This window comes from Colobus angolensis, unplaced genomic scaffold (assembly GCF_000951035.1).
Source record: "Colobus angolensis palliatus isolate OR3802 unplaced genomic scaffold, Cang.pa_1.0 Scaffold330, whole genome shotgun sequence".
NCBI classification, from domain to species: Eukaryota; Metazoa; Chordata; class Mammalia; order Primates; family Cercopithecidae; genus Colobus; species Colobus angolensis.
The window spans coordinates 2,568,500-2,582,404 of record NW_012116600.1 but is presented as its reverse complement, the minus strand read 5'-3'; the positions used below and the strand labels follow the sequence as shown (position 1 = coordinate 2,582,404).

The following is a 13,905-nucleotide window of genomic DNA, read 5'->3' as shown; positions in this document are numbered from 1 at the left end:
TTCTCATTGGTTTCAAAGAACATCTTTATTTCTGCCTTCATTTTGTTATGTACCCAGTAGCCATTCAGGAGTAGGTTGTTCAGTTTCCATTTAGTTGAGCAGTTTTGATTGAGTTCCTTAGTCCTGAGTTCTAGTTTGATTGCACTGTGGTCTGAGAGACAGTTTGTCATAATTTCTGTTCTTTTACATTTGCTGAGGAGTGCTTTACTTCCAACTATGTGGTCAATTTTGGAGTAAGTGTGATTGGTGCTGAAAGAATGTATATTCTGTTGATTTGGGGTGGAGAGTTCTGTAGAAGTCTATTAGGTCCACTTGGTGCAGAGCTAAGGTTCAATTCCTGGATATCCTTGTTAACTTTCTGTCTCGTTGATCTGTCTAATGTTGACAGTGGGGTGTTAAAGTCTCCCATCATTATTGTGTGGAAGTCTAAGTCTCTTTGTAAGTCTTTAAGGACTTGCTTTATGCCTCTGGATGCTCCTGTGTTGGGTGCTTATATATTTAGTATAGTTAGCTCTTCTTGTTGAATTGATCCCTTTACCATTATGTAATGGCCTTCTTCATCTCTTTTGATCTTTGTTGGTTTAAAGTCTGTTTTATCAGAGACTAGGATTGCAACCCCTGCCTTTTTTTGTTTTCCATTTGCTTGGTCGATCTTCCTCCATCCCTTTATTTTGAGCCTATGTGTATCTCTGCATGTGAGATGGGTCTCTTGAATACAGCAAAGTGATAGGTCTTGACTCTTTATCCAATTTGCCAGTCTGTGTCTTTTATTGGAACATTTAGCCCATTTACATTTAAGGTTAATATTATTATGTGTGAATTTGATCCTATCATTATGATGTTAGCTGGTGATTTTGCCCATTAGTTGATGCAGTTTCTTCCAGGCATCGATGGTCTTTACAATTTGGCATGTTTTTGCAGTGGTTGGTACCAGTTGTTCCTTTCCATGTTTAGTGCTTCCTTCAGGAGCTCTAGTAAGGCAAGCCTGGTGGTGACAAAATTTCTCGGCATTTGAGAAAAGAATTTTATTTCTCCTTCACTTATGAAGCTTAGTTTGTCTGGATATGAAATTCTGGGTTGAAAATTCTTTTGTTCAAGAATGTTGAATATTGGCCCCCACTCTCTTCTGGCTTGTAGAGTTTCTGCTGAGAGATCTGCTGTTAGTCTGATGGGCTTCTCTTTATGGGTAACCCAACTTTTCTCTCTGGCTGCCCTAACATTTTTTCCTTCATTTCAACTTTGCTGAATCTGACAATTATGTGTCTTGGAGTTGCCTCTCTCAAGGAGTATCTTTATGGCCTTCTCTGTATTTCCTGAATTTGAATGTTGGCCTGCCTTGGTAGATGGGGGAGATTCTCCTAGATAATATCCTGCAGAGTGTTTTCCAACTTCGTTCCATTCTCCCCATCACTTTCAGGTACACCAATCAGACATAGATTTTGTTCTTTCACATAGTTCCATATTTCTTGGGGGCTTTGTTCCTTTCGTTTTACTCTTTTTTCTCTAAATTTCTCTTCTCACTTCATTTCATTCATTTGATCTTCAATCACTGATACCGTTTCTTCCAGTTGATCAAATTGGCTACTGAAGCTTGTGCATTCGTCATGTAGTTCTCGTGCCACAGTTTTCAGCTCCATCAGGTCGTTTAAGGACTTCTCTACACTGGTTATTCTAGTTAGCCATTCGTCTAATCTTTTTTCAAGGTTTTTAGCTTCTTTGCAATGCGTTTGAACTTCCTCCTTTAGCTCAAAGAAGTTTGATCCTCTGAAGCCTTGTTCTCTCAACTCATCAAAGTCATTCTCCGTCCAGCTTTGTTCTGTTGCTGGCAAGGAGCTGAGTTCCTTTGGACGGGGAGAGGCGCTCTAATATTCAGAATTTTCAGCTTTTCTGCACTGTTTTGCCCCATCTTTATGGTTTTATCTACCTTGGTCTTTGATGATGGTGACGTACAGATGGAGTTTTGGTGTGGATGTCCTTTCTGTTTGTTAGTTTTCCTTCTAACAGTCAGGACCCTCAGCTACAGGCCTGTTGGAGTTTGCTGGAGGTCCACTCCCAACCTGTTTGCCTGGGTATCAGCAGTGGAGGCTGCAGAACAGCGAATATTGCTGAACAGTAAATGTTGCTGCCTAATCGTTACTCTGGAAGCTTCGTCTCAGAGGGTTACCTGGCCATGTGAGGTGTCAGTCTGCCCCTACTGATGGGTGCCTCCCAGTTAGGCTACTTGGGGGTCAGGGACCCACTTGAGGAGGCAGTCTTACGGTTCTCAGACCTCAAACTCCATGCTGGGAGAACCACTACTCTCTTCCAAGCTGTCAGACAGGGACATTTAAGTCTGCAGAGGTTTCTGCTGCCTTTTGTTCGGCTATGCCCTGCCCCCAGAGGTGGAGTCTACAAAGGCAGGCATGCCTCCTTGAGCTGCGGTGGGCTCCACCCAGTTCAAGCTTTGTGGCTGCTTTGTTTACCTACTCAAGCCTCAGCAATGGTGGGCGCCCCTCCCCGAGCCTTGCTGCTGCTTTGCTGTTCGATCTCAGACTGCTATGCTAGCAATGAGCAAGGCTCCGTCGGCGTGTGATGCTCCGAGCCAGGCACGAGATATAATCTCCTGGTGTTCTGTTTGCTAAGACCATTGGAAAAGCGTAGTATTAGGGTGGGAGTGACCCAATTTTCCAGGTGCCATCTGTCACAGCCTCCCTTGGCTAGGAAAGGGAGTTCCCTGACCCCTTGCACTTCCCGGGTGAGGCAATGCCTCACCCTGCTTTGGCTCACACTCAATGGGCTGCACCCACTGTCCTACACCATCTAACAAGCCCCAGTGAGATGAACCTGGTACCTCAGTTGGAAATGCAGAAATCACCCATCTTCTGCCTTGCTCATGCTGGGAGCTGTAGACTGGAGCTGTTCCTATTCAGCCATCTTGGAACCACCAGTAGGACCATTTTAATGATACTGATTTTTCTAATCCATGAGCATGGAATATTTTTCTATTTGTTTGTGTCATCTGTGATTTCTTTCAGTAGTGTTTTGTAGTTCTCCTTGTAGAGATCTTTCACCTCCTTGGTTAGATGAATTCCTAGGTATTTTATTTTTTTGTGTGGCTATTGTGAATGGGATTGCATTCTTGATTTGGTTCTCAGCTTGAACATTATTGGGGTATAGAAATGTTACCAATTTTGTACATCGATTTTATATCCTGAAACTTTACTGAAGTCATTTATCAGCTCCAGGAGTCTTTTGGTGGGGCCTTTAAGGTTGTCTAGGTATAGAATCATATTGCTGGTACAGAAAGATTGTTTGAGTTCTTCTTTTCCTATTTGGACACCTTTTATTTCCTTCTCTTGCCTGATGGCTCTGTCTAGGACTTCCAGTTAATTGATATTTAAATTAATGTGTCAGACTCTCCCACAAATGTGTTGGAAAAATTCATTGGAATCTAGATGTTCAATGTTACCACTGTTTCTTTCTCTTCTTAATGTTTCTTTTTCTTAAATATGGCTTTAATGTTTGCTTACACAATATTTTCCAGAAAATGTAAAGTCTTTTGGACAGGTCTGATTTTCTCCCTATTATGAATTATATTACAATGAATGTACTTATGCTTATATCTGATGTTTTTGAATTTTAATTTTCGTATGATAACGTCCCATATGTAGGTTTACTGGGCCAAAGAAGATGAGTTTTCATAAGCCTTGACAAATATTGAGAAATGGCATTACTGTTTTTGAAGCCATTGGCAATATTAATACATTCCACTTTGGTCACTCTTTAGCAGCATTGAATTGGCTTATATCATTTGCTAATTGATGTAGTATAGAGTAATAAGTCATTATTTTATGTATATCTGGTAATATTTCAACTACTCTTTTAATTTTGATTGTCTAAGTACTTGGAGAAAATATTTTGGTTGCCATTTCAGAGCATTAAGATAGGGTGGCAAGAAGTTGTATAGGATATGCAGGCATACAAAAGAATGGAATCATGTCCTTTGTAGCAACATAGATGGAGCTGGAGGCCATAATCCTAAACAAATTAACACAGGAACAGAAAACCAAATACCACATGTTGTCACTTATAAGTGGGAGCTAAACATTGAGCACACATGTACATAAACATGGCAACAATAGATACTGTAGACCTCTAGATGGGGAGAGAAGAAAGGGGAGCATAGGGTTAAAAACTTACTATTGGGTACTATGCTGAGTACCTGGTTGCGATACACCCTTGTAACAAACCTGCACATATACCCCTCTATCTAAAATAAAAGTTGAAAAATACAAAAAATAAAGTTTAAAAAAAGTTATGTAGAAAATAAGTATCTTTTAAAAATTTTTGCATATAAGTTTACGTTGACAAAATATGCAAGCAAGTGCAGTATACAACTCTACAAATAGGAGATATGTGTGTTACTGTGTTGTGCTATGTGTATTTGCATGCTTGAAAGTCTACTACATATATATATTATTCTATATATCCATATCATATATAATATGGTAAACATAGATATAATAATAGACATAATATTGTGGAACTTTATGTAATCATATTTCTCCTCATCTAACTATATAGAAATCCCTTTTTGTGATCCAGATTTCAATGTCTTTCTCTTGTTCTCCCCACAGTGTCCTCTTAGGGCACATTTTTACTCCATCTTCTTGACATTTCTCTGCTGCGCCTTTCTATTTTGTTTGTTTATTTATTTTGCTTCTCTCATCCCCCAGGTGTCCATTTTCACCTGCCCTTCCGTGGCTTCTTCTGCTCTTAAAAATGTCTTTATTATCAATACCCAGCACTCTGCCCTTTGCCATTGTGCCATTCTGTAAATATCCCAGCAAGACTAGAAATCCAGAATGGTTTAACCATCCTGAGATATTTCTCAGAGAAATCTAAGAAATCTCTTCTGAAATTCAAACATTAAAGTACATACCACCTCACAGACATCACTATTTTTGGTTGATGAATGTAACAGACTAGTGTGTTTCCCACCGATGACTGGTGGAAAAGTAGATGTGTCAGTCCACCGAACATAGGTAGTGAAGTACAAAATTAGACTTTCTGACTTTACAGCCCTCAACTCTCCATGAATGAATTGTACATCTGTCTCTGTCATCGTTGCCTTGGGCTTCAAACTACAGGATTGAGAGGGAGTGAGGCCTGGAAATACAGGAGTAACTTGAGAAAGATTGTGCGATGCCCAGGTATGCATGGATACATGCATATGGCTGAGTGGAGATCAGATTAAATTAAAAGAAAATCATCCATAAATTTGATGGATCTCATTTTGGAATTATTTGAATTTGTATTTTGCAATGCTCATGCTTGTTCAATCTGAATGTATCTAGGATGTCTTTGGCTAAAATTGTTCAAATGAATATTTGATACCATGTGGTTCACACAAATTGATAGTACATCAGGAAAATAAAATGTTATATGGTATGTTTGCCTTGCTCATAGGAATGTGATTAAACTTGAATATAAATAGTTATAATTGTATGGTTTATGTGAGTCTTGCATAAATGTCTAAGAATGTTGTAAAAAATTGAGCAGTATGAGTTAATCTAGTTTAGGAGTTTAACTCTCAGTTGGATAAGTTGTTCAGGAAATGGTTAATATTTAGCATATTCTTTTTTGATTAGGTAATTGGAGATGCAATTTTTGCCTATACAAAATATGAACGAATTAACTGGGTAAGGGATTGGCCTGGACAGACTGTCCTCTGTGTATCCCAAATCTTTTGGACAAAAGAAGTACAAACAGCTATTCCAGTGGGGATAAAGGTAAGCTTTTATTAACCCTCAAGTTTTTTTTTTTTAGCATTTTTTCAATAGTTTATTATTGCCAGAATACACTTATTTTAAAAACTGAAATAAATACAATTCACTTAACAATGTACTTTATGCTGCAAGCCAAATTACTGATTTTTTTACATAAAAATTACACATAACAAATATGTAGGAAAAATTTATACCAATAATTTCAAAATTATTCCTTAAATCATGTTTATTCACAGCATATAAAAGTCAATGATACTTGAACCTCAATCTTGTTATTATATACATTTTTATGCCTTTAAAAATAGAGTGATAATAGGACTAAGAAACTCATGAAGATTAGCAGGAAATAAAGTAACAGTATTCTTTTATACCTTGAGTAAAACTACCCTATATAGATAAGGCTCCAGTTGACTTACTGTGACTGTTTTTATTTCTAATGTATTGATTTTGAATACATAATTATGAATATTTTAAGTGATGCTTAGTATTAAATATGTAAATAATATAATTGGATATATTAATTTAACATTAATTAGATTGTAATTGTTAATGAAAAACTAAAATTACATTCATTGCAACAGTTCTATTATTGAGACAGGATTTTAAGCGACTCAACTTTCAGTTGACTGAGGGGTCTACTGGAACCTAGCAGTTATAGATCTGTAGTTTAAAATCATGATTTTTATGGCTAGCCATAAGTAGAAAGCTGAAACTGGATCCTTTCCTTACTCCTTATATGAAAATTAATTCAAGATGGATTAGAGACTTAAATGTTAGACCTAAAACTATAAAAACCCTAGAAGAAAACCTAGGTAATACCATTCAGGATATAGGCATGGGCAAGGACTTCATGTCTAAAACAACAAAAGCAATGGCAACAAAAGCCAAAATTGACAAATGGGATCTAATTAAACTAAAGAGCCTCTGCACAGCAAAAGAAACTACCATCTGAGTGAACAGGCAGCTTACAGAATGGGAGAAAATTTTTGCAATCTACTCATCTGACAAAGGGCTAATATCCGTAACCTACAAAGAACTCAAACAAATTTACAAGAAGAAAACAACCCCATCAAAAAGTGGGCAAAGGATATGAACAGACACTTCTCAAAAGAAGACATTTTTGTAGCCAACAGACACATGAAAAAATGTTCATCATCACTGGCCATCAGAGAAATGCAAATCAAAACCACAATGAGATACCATCTCACACCAGTTAGAATGCTGATCATTAAAAAGTCAGGAAACAACAAGTGCTGGAGAGGATGTGGAGAAATAGGAACACTTTTACACTTTTGGTGGGACTGTAAACTAGTTCAACCATTGTGGAAAACAGTGTGGCGATTCCTCAAGGATCTAGAACTAGAAATACCATTTGACCCAGCCATCCCATTACTGGGGATATACCCAAAGGATTGTAAATCGTGCTGCTATAAAGACACATGCACATGTGTGTTTATTGTGGCATTATTCACAATAGCAAAGACTTGGAATCAACCCAAATGTCCATCAGTGACAGACTGGATTAAGAAAATGTGGCACATATACACCATGGGATACTATGCAGTCATATAAAAGGATGAGTTCATGTCCTTTGTAGGGACATGGATGAAGCTGGAAACCATCATTCTCAGCAAACTATCACAAGAACAGAAAACCAAACACTGCATGTTCTCACTCATAGGTGGGAATTGAACAATGAGATCACTTGGACACAGAAAGGGGAACATCACACACTGGGACCTATTGTGGGGAGGGGGTCGGGCGGAGGGATAGCATTAGGAGATATAGCTAATGTAATTGACAAGTTAGTGGGTGCAGCACACCAATATGGCACATGTATAAATATGTAACAAGCCTGCATGCTGTGCACATGTACCCTAGAACTTAAAGTATAATAAAATAAATAAATAATAAATAAAAATAAAATTGTGGTTTTTAAATACGTTTTTGACATGGAATTTGAAATGTCTTTAACTAAGTTATTGTTGAACAGGGTTTTGAGAAGGATGCATGTTCTCTGTAGACAGATTCCAAAGAGTAAGGGACTGAGTGACACATGTTTAATTCGCTCCAACTTACCAACAGGTCACCTACTCCTCCTCTACAAGAAGGAATAGGTTGTAGGACAGGAAGTTAAGGATTTTCAGGAAAAGGTCTTTCTTCATGAAAAGCAGGGCACTGGGGCATAAGAGTATCCCTGATAGCCCCTGGGTTTACTTTTGGACTCTTGGATGTCTCTCCCCATGTGTATTTTTCTTTTTTCCTCAGTGAGTCCAGAGAATTCATTTTGTCTTTCTGCTTTTAAGCTACCACTCACCAACAACCACACTCAGAGGGATTTCTCCAAGGTGGGCCACCAAGGGACGTGCAGCCTCCTGGGATCTCCCTGCTTGTGGTTGAACATGGGTGGGACAGAAGTTTATTTTTTGCTACTGAAGAAGAAAATTAATAGCAAATTAACCATATAGAAATGAAATAGTGTTTAGGCACCAAACCTTTGAAGAATGATCCTTCTTAAAAATAATAATAAAAAAAGATGAAGTATTTCAGGAAACAAGAAAAGTGCCCCTTGGAGAAACAACTTGCAGTCCTTGTCTCTGTCTTTTAAACTTTTTCTCATTCTTGGGAACCCTCACTTTCAGTTTCATTGCTGCCACTTAGCAGTGGCTGTAACAGAGTGAAATAAACTCCTTGGTGTACAGTGTTATTAAATGTTTTTAAAGTAGGAAAAGCAGCCACTGGAGCAGATTGATACTTCTCTTAAGCACAGTGGTTTTTGTTGACTGTAATTTTATTTTTGTCGTAAGTCCTCTTCTCTTTTTTAACTTACTCGTTAGATTTACCTATCAGAAAAGAGAAGCAAGCCTCGTCTTCAGAACTGGCATTAGCTTATTATAAACTAAACTGTTCAATGTTTTGTTTATTAGCATCTTTGTATTTCAAGAAGCACAAACCCCTTTCAGAAAGCTTATGTGAGAGTACTAGAGGGACTCATAGGATCTAAACAGGAGCAGTCGGAATCAGGGCCTCAGAGCTGCATTGTGCTGTGGTCTCTCTCTTGTTCTCTCTCTCTCTTTTTTTTTAGATGGAGTCTTGCCCTGTCACCTAGGCTGGAGTGCAGTGGCATGATCTTGGCCCACTGCAACCTCCACCTCCCAGGTTCAAGCTGTTCTCCTGCCTCAGCCTCCCGAGTAGCTGGGATTATAGGCAAACGCCACCATGCCTGGCTAACTTTTCGTATTTTTGGTAGAGACGGGGTTTCACCATGTTGGCCAGGCTGGTCTCAAACTCCTGACCTCAAGTGATCTGCCCGCCTCGGCCTCCCAAATTGCTAGGATTGTAGGTGTGAGTCACCACGCCCAGCCATGGTCTCTGTCTCTGTTGTTGTTGCTCTCTATCTCTGTTGGCTCTGGTAGGCTTTATTCTGTAGAGCAGAAGACAGCTTGTAGTTACTTTAGGTTGGCATATCCACAGCCTCCCAAGCCTAGCAAAGAGTACTTTTCTCTCAATCTATATAGCATTCCCCAGGAAGAACTATGATTGGTTCTGATTTAGTCACACATTCCCTCCTTCATATTGCTGTGGAGAATGGGCAATATGATTGACAGCTCCAACAAAACCACAGAGAATAGAGAAGAAATAGAAAAGGAAAGGATAATGAGTAGACACAAATTACGTATATCCATTATACCTGATTGGGCTTGTTCACCTAGTATCTTTGTAGTAAGAAAAACAAATTATTTTTAAATTGTGTTACATGGAGAGTTGTGATCAAAATGCAGAGAATAATCTGTATATATACTAGTTCAGAATGTTTTGTTCAAAATAATTTTCATCACATTGGAAAATCATATCTTATTTTCTTTTCTTTCAGGCTCTTGAGCAATACTTGACAACATGTAACAGACAAATTGATGATATTGTCACTTTGGTGCGTGGCAAATTGTCCAAGCAGAATCGTGTAACTCTGGGAGCACTTGTGGTACTGGATGTCCATGCTAGAGATGTCCTCTCATCACTTGTAAAAAAAAATATTAGTGATGACTCTGACTTTGAATGGTTAAGTCAGCTTAGGTACTATTGGCAAGTAAGTGATATCACTGAATGTTACATTACACAGCAGTTTCATGTCATAATTTTAAATTTGTGCTTGCTTGCTCACACAGGAAATAGTAGCGGTAACCTGGAATCTTTTGCTGATGGCGGGCTATACCCAAATAAGAATTTCTTTAGATTGAAGATTAAGCTGCTGATAACTATATCATTTGTATTGATATCTGTATCCTTATCTATATCCAAATGTATAGTTATATATAAACATATATACATATATAGATACACAAAAATCATGAGTAATTATCAAAAATTACTCATTTTAAACGAGTTGCTAGGCTTGCTGAATCTGCAAAATGTTGGGACTACTCAGTTTAAAATTGTGTTTTTAGGTTCTTGATGCATCTAAAGGATGTATGAATCAAACTCTTGCAGTCTGCTTTAGTCATTAAAGTTTCCTCTCATTGCTGGGCATGGTGGCTCACACCTGTAATCCCAGCACTTTGGGAGGCCAAGGCAAGCAGATCACTTGAGGTCAGGAGTTCAAGACCAGCCTGGCCAAGGTGGTGAAACCCCGTCTCTACTAAAAATACAAAAATTAGCTGGGCACGTGATGGGGCGTGCCTGTAGTCCCAGCTACCTGAGGACTGAGGTAGGAGAATTGCTTGGACCCAGGAGGCAGAGGTTGCAGTGAGCGGAGATTGCACCATTACACTCCAGTCTGGACGACAGAGTGAGACCCTGTCTCAGAAAAAAAGAAAAAGATTCCTCTAATTGATCAATTGAAGAAGGCAGAAACATGGTTTTTGCCAGGGCATCCAGGTGGATGGTGATGGTAATCATAATGGGGAATGCAAGCAGGGCGGGAACAGTAAAGTGGGCAAGATAGGGCCTATTGGGTGTGGGCAGAGACAGATGCATAGTTTTCATCATATAGGCTTTTGTGGAAGTCTTGGGGGGTATGGGGTGGGAGGAGAGAAGAGCTAGCATCCTGGGAAACAAATTGAGGGGCAGTACTGAGCTAGAAGTTCAGATGGTGGAATCATTTCAGATGCCAGATCCTCCCATTCCGAAATGTATAACATTGGGGAAGTTACTTATTCTCTTTAAGCGTCAATTTCCTCATCTGTTAAATGATGAGTAATATCCATTCTATTGTTAACACACAATGATTAAAAATATGGAAGAGGTAAGGGACAAATACTAAAATATTTTATGGGAAGAATTAAAACCAGTGACTTCAATTATTCATCCATGGAAACTAGATATTTAATTCTGCTGTGGAATCAAATGACACCTGAAAAGTGAATTTTAAAGATGTCTATATTATGGTTATTACTTATTAAAGAGCTTGAGATTTCATATTATTTACAATTTTGTTGTTTAACTTATCTCATTTATCCTAGGAAAATCATTTAGAAACAAAAATGATCAATGCTGGTTTGCGATATGGATATGAATATCTGGGTAATTCCCCTAGGCTGGTTATTACGCCACTCACAGATAGATGTTACAGGTAAACCCTTTAATGTAAGGATCTATTGGAAATAACTTTCACTGACCCCTATGCCACTGATTTATTTAAAATACCAAATTGTTTTCCATACTGTTAATTTATCCTGTGTTATTTTTTCCTAGACCCTTAATTTTCCTCTTAGGTTTGTCTTCATTTTCTCTTTCTCTGCTGCCTTCCTCCACTCAATAAGTAGGTGTCACTTGTTGTTGACACTGTCCATCCCTCCTTCCTGAAACTTTCTGACTTTTTCTTGGATCATTTGAGTCATTTATTGTTCCCTTGAAACACTGAATTTTCTTTTTAAAATTTATGTTTTTATTATTTCAATAGGTTTATGGGGAACAGGTGGTGTTTGGTTACATGGATAAATTCTTTAGTGGTGATTTCTGAGATTTGGTGCACCCATCACCTGAGCAATGTACACCGTACCCAATGTGTAGTCTTTTATCCCGCATCCCACTCCCACCCTTCTCCCTAAGTCCCTAAAGTCGATTGTGCCATTCTTATGCCTTTGTGTCCTCATAGCTTAGCTCCCACTTATAAGTGAGAACATACCATGTTTGGTTTTCCATTCCTGAGTTACGTCACTTAGAATAACAGTCTCCAGCTCCATCCAGGTTGCTGTGAATGTTATCATTTCCTTCCTTTTTGTGGCTGAGTAATATTCCATGGGAGGTGTGTGTGTGTGTATACATATACATCACATTTTCTTTATCCACTTGTTGATTGATGGGCATTTGGGCTGGTTCCATATGTTTGCAATTGCGAATTGTGTTGCTATAAACATTTGTGTGCAAGTGTCTTTTCCATACAATGACTTCTTTTCCTCTGCGTAGATACCCAGGAGTGGGATTGCTGCATCAAATGTTAGATCTACTTTTAGTTCTTTAAGGAATCTCCACACTGTTTTCCATAATGGTTGTACTAGTTTACATCCCTACCAGTGATGTAAAAGTGTTCCCTTTTCACGACATCCACGCCAACATCTATTTTTTTTATTTTAAGATTATGACCATTCTTGCAGGAATAAAGTGGTATCACATTGTGGTTTTGATTTACCTTTCCCTGATCATTAGTAATGTTGAGCATTTTTTCATATGATTGTTGGCCATTTGCATATCTTTTTTTGAGAATTGTCTATTCATGTCCTTAACCCACTTTTTGTGGAATTAGTTGTTTTTTTCTTGCAAATTTGAGTTCCTCATAGATTCTGCATATTAGTCCTTTGTCAGATGCATAGTTTGCAAATATTTTCTCCTACTCTGTGGGTTGGTCTGTTTACTCTGCTGATTATTTCTTTTGCTGTGCAGAAGCTTTTTAGTTTAATTAAGTCCCATCTATTTATCTTTGTTTTTGTTGCATTTGCTTTTGGGTTCCTGGTCATGAACTCTTTGCCTAAGCCAATGTCTAGAAGGATTTTTCCAATGTTATCTTATAGAATTTTTATGGTTTCAGGTCTTAGAGTTAAGTCTTTGATCCATCTTGAGTTGATTTTTGTATAAGGTGAGAGCTGAGGATCCAATTTCATTCTTCTAAATATTGCTTGCCAGTTATCCCAGCACCATTTGTTGAATAGCGTGTCCTTCCCCCACTTTACGTTTTTGTTGGCTTTGTTGAAGATCAGTTGGCTGTAAGTATTTGGCTTTATTTCTGGGTTCTCTGTTCTGTTCCATTGGTCTGTGTGCCTATGTGCCTATTTTCATACTAGTACCATGCTGTTTTGGTAACTATAGCCTTATAGTGTAGTTTGAAGTTGGGTAATGTGATACCTCCAGATTTGTTCTTTCTGCTTAGTTTTGCTTTGACTAGGCAGGTTCTTTTTGGCTTCCATATGAATTTTAGGATTGTTTATTCTAGTTCTGCGAAGTATGACCATGGTATTTTGATGTAGGAATTGCATTGAATCTGTAGATTGCTTTTGGCAGTATGGTCAGTATCACAATATTGATTCATGAGAATAGGCTAGAAATGCTGAATTTTCGAGAGTTCTGTTTTCATGTAGTGATTTGTTTCATGCTTTGTGGTTTCCTGAATGTTCTCATCCAGTCCCATGCTTTAATGGCCTACATCTTGAAGACCCCATATCTGTACCTCTGGCCCTAGTCTCTCCTATAAGCTTGCTATACACAAGTCTACTTGATATTTCCATTTGATATCTCATAGGTACTTACATTACATTTCTTCTAATAGCAAATGTACCATTTTACCTCCTAAATGCACTCAGCCTCCCCTAGTCCCATCTCAGGAAATAGCAGTGGCTATTTATCAACCCAGTCATCTCTACAAATACCTAGCTTTGTCCTCAACTCTTTCTCAGTTCTTCACACGTAGGCACACAGTAAGCCCTACTGATTTAATTGAATTAAATGTATTTATTTAATTCTCTTCCTTTAAAAAAGTAGACTTTTTGGCCTGGTGTGGTGGCTCATGCCTGTAATCACAGCACATTGGGAGGATAAGGTGGGTGGATCATTTGAGCCCAGGAATTCGAGACCAGTCTGGCCAATGTGGCGAAAACCCATCTCTACTAAAAATACAAAAATTAGCTGGGTGGGGTGGTGTGTGCCT

General features: G+C 38.4%; 1 protein-coding gene across 1 annotated transcript in view; it reads left to right on the top strand.

The window, feature by feature from the left end:
• Nucleotides 1-13,905, top strand: part of DNAH7 (dynein, axonemal, heavy chain 7) — a 333,441-nt gene that overhangs the window by 142,995 nt on the left and 176,541 nt on the right. The window contains exons 21-23 of the mRNA XM_011952066.1: nt 5,631-5,771; nt 9,643-9,855; nt 11,228-11,337. Coding sequence (XP_011807456.1) covers nt 5,631-5,771; nt 9,643-9,855; nt 11,228-11,337 — 464 coding nt within the window. The remainder of the gene's footprint in view (nt 1-5,630; nt 5,772-9,642; nt 9,856-11,227; nt 11,338-13,905) is intronic.